The sequence below is a fragment of the Cryptomeria japonica genome, chromosome 7, assembly GCF_030272615.1.
Source record: "Cryptomeria japonica chromosome 7, Sugi_1.0, whole genome shotgun sequence".
NCBI lineage: Eukaryota > Viridiplantae > Streptophyta > Pinopsida > Cupressales > Cupressaceae > Cryptomeria > Cryptomeria japonica.
Window position 1 is genome coordinate 148,390,729 of NC_081411.1, and position 13,256 is coordinate 148,403,984.

At 39.2% G+C, this 13,256-nt stretch overlaps 1 protein-coding gene across 1 annotated transcript; it reads left to right on the top strand.

Moving 5' to 3' along the window:
• The first annotated feature begins 1,043 nt into the window (after positions 1-1,043).
• LOC131047211 (uncharacterized) lies at positions 1,044-8,910 on the top strand. The gene is made up of 2 exons (XM_057981075.2): positions 1,044-5,798; positions 5,964-8,910. The coding sequence occupies exons 1-2, from the start codon at positions 1,806-1,808 to the stop codon at positions 8,751-8,753; spliced, it is 6,783 nt and encodes a 2,260-aa protein (XP_057837058.2). The 5' UTR covers positions 1,044-1,805; the 3' UTR covers positions 8,754-8,910.
• Positions 8,911-13,256: the final 4,346 nt, after the last annotated feature.

The window sequence follows — 13,256 nt, forward strand, 5'->3', positions numbered from 1 at the left end:
TTTAAATCACTATTAAATTATGCATAAGAATGTTATCGGGCTTCATATATTAAGCACATCCCCATGCATACCACCAGGAACACAGATGTTACTACCTGTAACTCAATAACTCAATAACAGTTCTTTTCTAATCTGGTCAATGGTCCATTTGATGGTTGTAGATGATACATATTTTCCTCTTTTAGCATTCAACGCCTTCTTAGATGCATGGCAATGAGTCTCTTATACCCTACCTAATCACTGAAAAATCGTGTCTCTAACTAGTGGTTATACCCATTGGAAAATGATGTGTTTGTTTACTAATCTCTATTTAGTTATTTGTTGTGTTCAACAAACTATTATATTCCCTTGATCATGTAAATGTATGACTTAGCATACAATTTAACAAATGTTAATAATAATATGATCGTTGTATTTAATTGATGCAAAGGGTAGATAGATCTGATATGTGTCAGATATGTCAAATCTAGTCTACCATTATTTGAATACGATGAATGATTATTCAATTGTTTCCTTAATATTTATTTATGGTTTCTGTGATAATCATTTCTTTTCTAGGATTTGTCAATTAATAATTGTAAAATATTAAGAAGAATTTTCAAAGATGTTATTTAATGAAATATATAATATAATAATCTGTTTATTATTAAGAAGTGCTTTCAAATATTTAATTCAAATGAACAATAAATTCTTAATTATATAATTGCTGCATAATCTTACTATTATCTAATAATCACAACTTTCCTATTAATTGACCCCAAAATAAGCTTGACCATTTAAAGTTTAACAATAGCTCTCTTTTCAAATTTATAAAAAATTCTATATAAATTACTATTAGCTAATTATTGCACCTTCTTTGCTAGTAAATATGTCTACACGCACATCATACCTGATTCGACTTGTCAATGGGCAAAATTGAGGGTTTGTCATCATTATTCCGACAGGACTTCCAGTGATAACCGGGAGAAGTAGTGGCGACAGTGGAGCAGTAAGGTTGGCAGTTACAAACGATATTTAAAACTCCACCGCAGGAGAAGGAAGTGAAAGGGACGGTCAGAGCAGTTATGAAGCAGCAGTCACAGTGGCGGCTCCATTCCTGCCTTTTTCGCTTCCACTCACAGAAAATCAAAGAACTTCATGCCTTCTGATTCGCCTGACCAGCGGTTACAGTATAAGAAGAATCCAATGATACCGACATCAGCAATAAAGAGGACAGAAAATATTGATATTTAGGAGAGCGCAGGAGATGTTCTGAGTCGTGTGAGCAGAGGTACATTCGCTTCCAGTGCTGGTTGCCGTGATTCAGGCAGAGGGCAGATGTTTTAAAAGGTGTGTAGACTATTCTAGCCTCTCTGCCCTGCCTATTAGCAGATGTAAATTTTGGGTGCAAACAAGAATGCAAATCAATTTTCAAGTGAAATTTTCTTAATGTTGTAATTCCTCATTGCATATGGCACCGGTTGTGGTGGTCCTTGTAATTTGATGATTTTGTGAAAAACTGGTTAGATTAGTGGCTTGTCCTCTAGCCCACGATCCTTGACTGTTTCAGTTTGAGCTCTCTTATACATGCCCTCCTTTCGTGTTTTTCTTTCTCTTTTTCTGCTCCAGTACCAGTGCATGTTTAATATCCCAATTGGTTTTATCTCCTGCGTTTGTCGAATCGCTTTCTATGATCTAAAGATTATAGTAGGGGGGTGGGGTTTTCTTTCTGGTTCTCCCTGCATATATTAGGTATTTTTTTCGAGCAATTGCACTGAGCTGTGTCAGTATTTCTGCGTAGTCTCCTTTTAATCTAGCTTCTCCCGATGTCCGATCTCGTTTCATTCCCTACCAGTGGAACGGCAGAAATTGCCATTGCCCATGCCATGAAAGATAAGTCACCTCAGCCGATGTATATCGAAGAGGGAGAGACATCGGAGTCCGCCGACATTTTGTCACTGCTTTTTCAAAATGAAGGGGAAGGTGTGAATGCAAGCGCAGTTGTTGAACCTCTTTCTCCTAATCTGTTTCGGGTTATGCGCATTGCCCCTGACAAGCAAGATTACAGCTTTGTTGAAAAGGTTGAGCTTCCACAAGATGAAGTTCTAACCCTCTGTAATAAGCTTGTGCCCTGTTCTGCCTCTGCCTACCTAGGTGAGCCACCGCAGGTTCGTATCAATTTCAATTCACTAAATCAACTATGCTTACCCGTGGTCGGGTTCTATGGAGACAAGACCATGATAATAAGCATTTTCCGCAAGGAAAATCTGGTAGATAACTCTGTTCTTGCAGAGATGGAAGGAAGACAGTTGGAGCCTGGATTATATGTCAGTCTTCCTCAAGAAGGATGTAGCGTGGTAGTTTTCTACTGGCACGAAGGTGAGCTTTTTAAGCAGGCCTCTAGAAAAGATGTGCCGTGCAATTTCATCAGGTACCTGGTTGAACTTTGTGATAATGTATATGTCTGTGTGGAGGGGAGCTATCCTTTTGAAGCTCTGGCTGCCTCTGCAAAGATTGCTAGTTCAAAATCTAAGCGCATCCGAAGGATTCAAGTCTCCAGTGTGAAGAACTCCGAGAATGATGTGGAGCTCATGCCTGGTTATAATCTAAGAATTGACGGAGGAGCAAATAGTATGAAATCTTCTTTGGGAGCGAATGCAAATGTTGCAGTTGTCAACAATTATTATGGAACAGTGGTGTTCTGTGAAGGATATCAACACTGTTGTTTCCTCACAACAGAGAAAAGAAGTCCACGGATTTCAAAAAAAGCAGAAGAGCTGTCTATGAAAGCTTCTCAGTTTGGCAAAACGCTTAAAATTTGGTCATCGGCGTCTAATGTTGATTTTTCTATGCTGAGTAATGAGCAATTCATAAATCTACTTGAATGTTGTCAGCCGCAAGAGTTTGAAAAGCTGTCAAAGTTGAAGGAATCTTTGAAGATGAGAGAGTCGGCCAGGAGCTCTACACAGGTGGAGGAGTTTGAAAGATGTTTTCTTCAAGTTCTTCCGGAACTCTGCTGTCACGTTCACCTTTTCGTGGGCGGCCAAACCAGCACAACAAAAGATAGAGATGGATATAAAAATTTGGAGAAAACAAGAGAGTTGGACTCATGCTCTGACATGGACGTCGACAACAACATATTTGAGAAGCTGCATCGAGAACTTTCAATGATCTTAGCTGGGGAGAATAGAGTTTGTGATGGAGATCAGAGGGTGTTGCTGCTCGGATCAGACATCAAATTCATATGTAGCGACGGGGAGCATATGATTACCGTTGAAGGCTCGGGTCAAGGAAAACGGACACCGCCTTTTATCTGTTATGGACAAGAAATTGATGCCAAGTGCTCCCCTCAGTGCTCTTGTTCCACAAAGATCAATGGAAAGGTGAAGTTCCTGCAGCCTATGAACGAGCTTAGAGATTTCCCATTCTCAGGTGATAAAGTTAAATTTGTTCTGTCTACTCCTGCCAAATGGGGTAATAATGACGAGTTGGAAGTAGAAGGTATTGTATATTTTGTTAATAAGACTGCCTCTCTTTCTGCACTTCGCAGCTTGGTAGAAAACATGGTTCCTATTGAACTGAGGTACCTTGAAAGAAATATAGTTTTCACTAGCTTCTTGTTGGCCTCTCACGAGCTTCTTGCTTTAACTTTTATGGAAGAGCACTTGACAACCCAAGATACGCAAAGTCTGCCACGCCATATCCGATCTGAATTTGAAAAGTTCTCTAATGTTCAGCCTTCACAATCCACAGTTGATGTAGAGGCCCTCTTATCTCACGACACCCTCAAAACTGTGTGTTGTCATGTCTACAAGGAACAGAAACACAAGTTCATTAAAACCATAAAGGACTTGTCAGCTCTTGTGTTCAAGAAGAACGCGAGTTTGCGCAATGCGGAGGAGAAGGGGCTCAGAGAAGCCAAGGATGAGTTTGTACAGGAGTTGAAGAAGAAGATGTCCACGGTAAACAATGACAACTCAGTAACCTGGTATATTGAAGAAGTTGCCACTAATCTTCCGTGGTATTCACTCAGGCGGATACGGAACAGGCATCCCGAGCAAATGGAGCTGAAGGTGAAGGTATCAATTGTGGAGGAACATCCGTTCAACATTATTTATAGAGCGTGTGAGCTGACCCCAATGAGAAAAGACATGTCTGATTTCAATAGCAACTGTGGGCGTCCAATTGTTCCAACGTGTGGAAAATCAGTAGAGTTAGCAACCATTAATCCTCAGCATGAAAGACTACTTAAAGTAGTCATCCTCAAGTCGGGAGAGCTGATGGTTTTTATTCACAATTTTACAGATTCCTCCTTGTATCTGTACCGTTGTCCCAAGATTGGTTTCAACAACATGGGTCGTCCTATTCATACGTTCAGAAGGGGATTCGATTTGTTGGCTGTAGATGAAGGTACCAGATCTATGGCTCTCTATGAAAAAGAGAAATCAAAGATTGTAATATATAAGTTTGATGAGTCATTTCGGAAGGTATATTGGACTGGAGTCGAGGTTAATCTTGAATTATATAAGGGAAGCAAGATCATTGTGTGGATGCATTTGATTCCGGGGAGAATGGAGTTGCTCTTGGTTGATGACACCAACAGAGCAAGGGTGGCTGAAATCCACGAGAGGCCTATGATGAAGGCAAAGCATATCTCTCTTCCTTCACAGCTGCACTGTTGGAGAGCATGTGTTTCTGTTGACGGCTATTTCTTTCTCGTCTTCAGGCAGTTGCAAGATGAGGGTGAAGATATTGATGTTGGGGGTATAAGGCATGCAAGTCCTGAAAACAAGCTTGAAATTTATGTTCTGGGTGATACCATGAGCCACTTGAAGACAATCCCTTTGAATGCAAGAGAATGCAGTATATCTGATTTGGAACAATTTGAGGCGAAATTTACGGTATTTGGTTCACAAAGTCAGCTTTTGCTGCATAGCCCTGTAGATGCTCCTGGTTGTATCTTTTCATATGTCCTGAAATCTGCTTTGGCTAGAGAAGTTGTGCAGTTGCAGCAAGTAGATCAGATTAAAGCTCCTGAAGATGAAACAGAAATCACTAGGTCGTGCCCCTATTTGGGTTACATCTATCACATTTTTGACAAGTTTGGAATAACGCCCAAGTTGTTTCCAGATGCTAAGAAGTGCATTACATTCAAAGTGATACTTGAAAGTAGTAGATCGGTTCATTGCAATGGTGAGGGTTGTCTCACATATTCGAAAGCACTTATGAGACAACTAAAGGCCGGAAAAGATAAAGATTTTTCAGGTATGAAGATTCAATTTGAAGTGAATAGTGTAGAGAATTGCTCAATTTCAGCTGCAGCAGAGCTGCAAGTCCGGATGAAAATGGGAATGTGGATTCAGAAGCTTGTTTGCCTTGTTCCCATCCAAATAGCTCGTGCAGAAAACAATGCAATGGTAGCTCTTAAGGATGGATTTCAAATACCCCCTGATGTTAGTTATGTGGACAGCGTATCACTTGCTTACTCTATACGCTTTGGATTCTATGATGCGGTTCTTAACAGTTGGAAGGGCAAGATTAAGGTCATATCTTCCATGGGGAAGCAAAGTAGTGGAAAATCATATTTGTTGAATCATCTATCAGGGTCTCTTCTCGATGTTGCAGGTGGCAGATGCACAGATGGAGTTTGGATGACCATTGCAACGGGCGAAGATGGAGATGACAGCAGGGGAATCAGGTGCTTGTATGTGCTCTTAGACTTCGAGGGGCTCGGCAGTTTTGAAAGAAGTGAACAAGAGGATATGCTTCTCTCTGTTCTCAATGCCGCTGTCAGCAACATCACAATATTTAACAAAAAGGTGCGTCATTTCTCCCCAACCACTAACTATTCCACTATTTTTGTTGAAATCTTGGTCGCCTAGGTATGGCGCAATAAGTCCAGCAGGGACGGGAACTCAGTTTATACGAAATATATCACATGAATAACTCTTTGTTCTATTCTAACCCTTCGTGCGGTATTACAGGATTTTCATCTAGATAAGGACACAGAATCCGCTTTCAGCCGCTTCCAGAGTGGAATTAATCTACTGAAGCGGGACAGAAAGTTATTTAAAGGCCTATTTTACATTGCTATCAAGGATGTGGACACATCCGATGTAGATGATCTTATGCAAGAATTTCATCAAAAGATTTCCCAAATATGCAGCAAATCGCAAGAGAATTTCATTTTAAAAATGTACGGCGGAAAGGTCGAGATTGCTGCTATGGCTCCTTATAATAGATCTGAGTATTATAGAGAGAGCTTGAGTGAGCTAGCAGAAGCGGTGGTAGATAGAATCGATTCTTGTTATGACAGTGGATTCACCTTCATGAGGGATCTGAAGCTTGTTATAGCTCAGATTGCAGCCAAAGACTGGACTGATATTGACAGCAAGCGAGTAGCTGTGACAATTGATATTCTGAGGAGAAATCTTATGTCTGCGGTCCATATGGGATGCCTTTCTGTGACAAATACAAATGAAGAATTAAGGGTTTTGGATAATTTCAACACACAGGAAGAAGTTCCTGATTTCCCTGTTGTTGTCTGGGATTCTTCGTGGAACATAAAAGATTCAGGACTGTATCTCGCACCGTGTACAGAATCAGAAACGCCTCTCACTATAAGGGACGTTTTTTCTCAAATCAGGTCAAAACTGGAGATTGTTTTACCCAGAAATGGTAGCAACGGCGAGGAGTGGCATTCTTTATTCGAGAGCTTCCTGGAGGCGCTGGCAGACAGAAGGCATTACCGAGTTCAAAAGTGGATAAGTTCAAACACCACAGATTTCTGTGATGAAGATGAGGTGCAAAGATTGCAGCTAGAGGCTAATGTAGCCCTTGGCAAAGTAAAGCAAGGACTATCAGTTTGTGGGTACAAATGTTCTGTTTGCTTCTGGAGATGTGTGATGGAGAAAGGGCATGGTGATCGTCATTCTTGCATGGGGAGTCATTTGTGTACAGAAAACTGCAGTTATTGTGCTCGAGAAGGAGACACCTTAAGCTTATGCGGGGATTTAGCAGGGCATGAAGGAAATCACAATTGCAAAAAGAAAAATCATACATGTGGCGAGAGCTGTTACTTATATGAGACGTCTTCAAATTGTAATGAGAGATGTTCTCTGTGGCCAGGGCACCCTGGCCAGCACAAGTGCAATTCCCCTCAACATATGTGCAGCAGAAAATGTTCTCTTCCAAGCTGCACTAATCCCTGTGCTGTGCCGATTGAATTGGACCATAAAACTCATCAGTGCAATGAGAAATATTGTCCGAGCAAATGCACGATAAATGGGTGCAGCAGGACATGTGGAGTAAAAGATCATTTCCATGATCTGGATCAAAATGCAGAGCATTTGTGTGGAAATGAGCATGCCTGCACCCATGAATGCGAGATGCCAGGAATATGTGAAATCTTCACTGAGCTCGTCAAACAAACTCGGGTTTTTCAGGGCCAAAGAGGATCTTTTGAGTATGAACTTGTGTCGGAGCAAAATGGACTGCGCAAATGCTGTTGCATACCCATTCCTCCCTACGAAAGAAATCATAAAGGTCCGCATGTTCACACAAGAAAAGAAGATTCTGTGCACTATTGCGACACCAGATGCCAATCTTGTGGTTACTTCTGCCAGCTCCCAATTGATCACTCAGGTTTGCACGATACACTGCATGGCAATATGAAAAGTGTAAGATTCATTTCAGAGGGCGAAGATATTGATATTCAAGACCGCAAGTATAAATGGGGAGAGACAGGGGAAGCAGAAATGTGTAACATGTATTGCAAGAAACAGGGGCGAGGACATATCCATTTGGTTACTTGTCCCGGCTCCGGCAAATGTACCGGCAAACTCTATGATGGTTCAAGACATGAAACTGTGAAATATGGACCTGATGTGGATGTTCCCAAAGATGAGATGACTCATGAGACTTACTGGCAATATGTTAGATTTGTCAACCCCTGCACAGAAGAAGAAAGGGAAGAGTTTGACCGATGTAATCACTATTGTAAATCTGAGGAGCATGAAACAGAGTCAGGTACTTCTGATAAATCATATTGCAGTGAGAAACTCTGGCATCCACCCATCAAGAGCACTGGACAGAAATTGAGCTCTGGAGGATATATAACTGATGATGGTCATCATTTTGGCTGTGATCATTCTACGAATGTACCTCACCATGTCATATTTATCATTGACAGATCAAGTTCCATGGGTTCCCGAGACGTTAGTCCCACTCTTGCAACATTTAATAACCATAGTTGTAGGCTTGGATGCGTATATGAGGCTATTTTGAGATTTATACAAGTCCGCCTCAGAACAATGTCTGATGATTCTGTATCTGTGGTTCTGTTTGATGCTAGAGCAGATGTAGCTGTAGAGATGGAGGATATGCAAGAAGCTGTTGTCAATCGCCTTCTTCAGTATTTCCCTGGTAGAGGAACCAGGTATTCATCAGGATTGGATGCTGCAGAGAAAATACTAATTAAAGGAGCCCGACACCATTCTGTGAACGTGAAAAACCCTGTAGTCATCTTCCTGAGCGATGGGGAAAACAACGGTGGAGGGGATCCTATCGATTATGTGGACAAAATGGAAAGAGCAGATCCTAGAATGATACTCCATACGATTGTGTTTGGTAGGACTCGGACAAAGAACATCCTGACTGAAATGGCAAAGAAAGGAGGCGGAACCTTTCAGCAGACTTTAGATGAGATTCAGTTGGCTCGTAGTTTTGAGGATCTGGCCGAAAGTCTGAAACCCCAAGTTGCAGCGTTGATGTAAGAAGCATCCCCTGCCTCGTCTGCTTTAAATTTTGTTTTAGATACTATCTACTGCGCTTTGTAATCATCTGCTTAGTTTTGTGTGACTTCTATGTTTTAAAGTCTGATCTTCTGGGAAACCCCACTATTTATAAAGAAATTGCTATTATCTTATTTCATTATTTTACGCATATTGACCTTTTATTCCATCTATCGCTAAATTCATAAATGATTTGGCGGCCCTTCAAAGTATTATTTTAATATTTTCTACTCTTTATCATTTTCATCTAATTAATCAGATTTTTCAATTGTGAAGTTTTAGGCAGTCCGAAGAAATATAGCAAAATAATTTTTAGAGTAGAGAAACCTTTTAAAGGAGAGGACGTTTTCCTAGTTTGTAAGATATCATTTTACATTTGTCTTTTTCTTTTTGGGATACAGAAATCATTTACTAATTTGATAAAGAAGTTAGAAATAATTTTTTAAATTAAAAATTAGTAGAATGTTTTTTTATGTTGATGAAAAATAATATAATAAAATTGATAAAATTTTTATAAAAACATTCATTGTAATGCAATGTTTATTTTGGGAAAGTTTTTTTTTAACAGATTTTAACTTTCAAGGCATGAATCAATTGTAATTTTAGCAATTTTAGCTATATCATGGTTATAATATAAATCTAGGTTCTAGCATTTGTAGAAGAAAGATTGCGCGAATATGTAGATTTAGAGTGATTATATGAGTTTGAGCACACTTGAATAGAAGTCCAAATAACAAACCAATGATGCTTTTCCAAAAATCATGAACCAAACTTATGACCCAAAAATGATGCCTAAAACTAAGGTCTCAAAGTCTAACACATTTATCTTAAGAAAAATCAACAAGTTATTTTTATCTTACTCTTATATATGTCAACTTATCATATCACCTCTTCAAGTTGGACACTTCATTATCTTTGTTTATAAACTTCCATAACATGCATCATAATTTGGTCTACAAATCAAGTGAACAATATAACTCTTTTTACATGCTTTTATGTATGTCTAAAAATTGTCATAAGATTTTATATATTTTACAATGTTGGAAATAATTTTAATACATCTCTATTTTATTAGATGTACTTACATTTTATACATCACATTTACATAACAATAATTGTGAACGTATTCTTATATTTTACAATGTTATTTTTATCTTACTCTTATATATGTCAACTTATCATATCACCTCTTCAAGTTGGGCACTACATTATCTTTGTTTATAAACTTCCATAACATGCATCATAATTTGGTCTACAAATCAAGTGAACAATATAACTCTTTTTACATGCTTTTATGTATGTCTAAAAATTGTCATAAGATTTTATATATTTTACAATGTTGGAAATAATTTTAATACATCTCTATTTTATTAGATGTACTTACATTTTATACATCACATTCACATAACAATAATTGTGAACTCAAAGTGAAATGATATATTTTTGGTAAGGGATTACAAATTTCTCACTTGTAAACCATAGTAGAGAAAATGATAATCACTATCACACTATTTAGTGATTACATACTAGCATATTCTCTTTGTGAATAGAGCATAACAATGAATTTTAGAATGTAAAAAATATTGAGCTAAAATGTCTACCACATGTAAAGAAGCTTTGATAAAGGAGAACCTTCAATGGATTTTTTTTTTCTTCTAATTTGAAATGTTGCATATTGAAATTATAAGAAGGGACATTTGAATAAATGTACCTTAAGATGAAGGCCTTTATGTTTCTCTTATCCTTCTATTAACTTGGTTTCTATGAGAAATTTTTATTTCTAAGTAAGATTCAGATCATTAAGTAGAGTCATCATAAAATTAATTCTTATAAGGATTGTATTGCTCAAAGTAATATTAACAAAAGTATTATTTGTAATATGTTTTATTTATTTTCTATTTTTTAATGAATGTAGTTCTTTTAACAAACATAAAGTCTATAATCCATGTACATAGAAAATAATATAATGTGATTTTTTTATTGAATTTGTGAAGATGGTGGAGGTCACATGGAGGACCTCTTCCCCAACCAAGATATTCAATTAAGAAGCCACTTAGTTACTTAATCAACTCGAATCAACTTAGAAGCCACAATGGAAGTCTAAGAGCCACTACGTGGAATTCCAACACTAGATGTCACTTTGGGAGATTTAAACATGGATCTCCATATTGAGAATATTGTGGCCTTTCCATTAGAATGTGCAACCCCATTGAAAAATATAAAGACAAGTTATTAAGGGTTAGTGCAGGATCAAGGGGGACCAAAAAGTGGCGATGTGAAAAAAATAGTCTTCTTCACTCACCTAAAAATGCGAAAATTCATGTTGACTTTTTGCTTGGCCTAGGTGTCAGACAGTACACCTTGGCTTGGTAATTACCTATGCAAATCGGATATCCGATTTTTATTTGTATAAATTTGTGGTCCCCAAAAATTTTCCCATTGTCGCCTTTTATTTACTGAACTGTCGCATTAATGGTGATGGCAGAAATCCAATATCTGATTAAATCCGATATCTGATTTTATTAGTCATATTTTAGAGAGAGAGAGAGAAGGAGAAAGAGAGAGGGAGACACAGAGAGAGAGGAGCAGAGGGGGAGAGAGAGAGAGAGAGAGAGAGAGAGAGAGAGAGAGAGAGAGAGAGAAAGAGAGGGAGGGAGGGAGAGAGAGATTAGGGGTCATATGGTGTCGTTAGGGGTCATATGGTGTCCATAGGCATCATATGGTGTCCTGGGACAAGTCATATGACCCCTTAAGACACCAAATTGTGTCGTTATGGGTCATATGTTGTCCTAAGGGTTCATAATACACAATATGACCCCTTAGGACAATATAACCAAAAGCGACCAATATGGTGTCATTAGGGGTCATATGGTGTCCTAAGGGGTCATATGACACAATATGAGACACAATATGACCCACTAGGACACAATATGACCCATAACGACCAAATAAAGTGTTCTAAGGGGTCATATGGGTCATATTGTGTCATAAGACCCCTTTAAGACATCATATGACCCCTTAGGACACCATATGACCCCTAATGACACCATATTGGGTCGCTTTGAGTCATATTGTGTCTTATGACCCCTTAGGACAACATATGACTCATAACGACACAATTTGGTGTCTTAAGAGGTCATATGGTGTCCCATGAACCCTTATGACCTCTTAGGACACCATATGACCCCTAACGACATGATTTGGTGTCTTAAGGGATCCTATGGCATCATTAGGGTTCATATGGTGTCCATAAGGGTCATATGGTGTCTCCTAATGACACCATATTGGGTCACTTTGGGTCATATTGTGTCTTACGACCCCTTAGGACACAATATGATCCAAAGAAACCCAATATGGTGTCATTATATTATGTCCTAAGGGGTCATATTGTGTCTTACAACGCCTTAGGACTGTATCTTGCACCGTGTACAGAATCAGAACCTCCTCTCACTAAGGGACGTTTTTTCTCAAATCAGGTCAAAAGTGGAGATGGTTTTACCCAGGAATGGTAGCAACGGCGAGGAGTGGCATTCTTTATTCGAGAGCTTCCTCGAGGCGCTGGCAGACAGAAGGCATTACCGAGTTCAAAAGTGGATAAGTTCAAACACCACAGATTTCTGTGATGATGATGAGGTGCAAAGGTTGCAGCTAGAGGCTAATGTAGCTCTTGGCAAAGTAAAGCAAGGACTATCAGTTTGTGGATGCAAATGTTCTGTTTGCTTCTGGAGATGTGTGATGGAGAAAGGGCATGGTGACCTTCATTCTTGCATGGGGAGTCATTTGTGTACAGAAAACTGCAGTTATTGTGCTCGAGAAGGAGACAGCTTAAGCTTATGCGGGGATTTAGCAGGGCATGAAGGAAATCACAATTGCAAAAGGAAAAATCATACATGTGGCCAGAGCTGTTACTTATATGAGACATCTTCAAATTGTAATGAGAGATGTTCTCTGTGGCCAGGGCACCCTGGCCAGCACAAGTGCAATTCCCCTCAACATATGTGCAGCAGAAAATGCTCTCTTCCAAGCTGCATTAATCCCTGTGCTGTGGCGATTGAATCGAACCATAAAGCGCATCAGTGCAATGAGAAATATTGTCCAAGCAAATGCACGATAAATGGGTGCAGCAGGACATGTGGAGTTAAAGATCATTTCCATGATCTGGATCAAAATGCAGAGCATTTGTGTGGAAATGAGCATGCCTGCACCCATGAATGCGAGATGCCGGGAACATGTGAAATCTTCACTGAGCTTGTCAAACAAACTCGGGTTTTTCAGGGCCAGAGGGGATCTTTTGAGTATGAACTTGTGTCGGAGCAAAATGGCCTGCGCAAATGCTGTTGCATTCCCATTCCTCCCTACGAAAGAAATCATCAAGGTCCTCATGTTCACACAAAAAAAGAAGATTCTGTGCACTATTGCGACATCAGATGCCAATCTTGTGGTTACTTCTGCCAGCTCCCAATAGATCACTCAGGCTTGCACGAT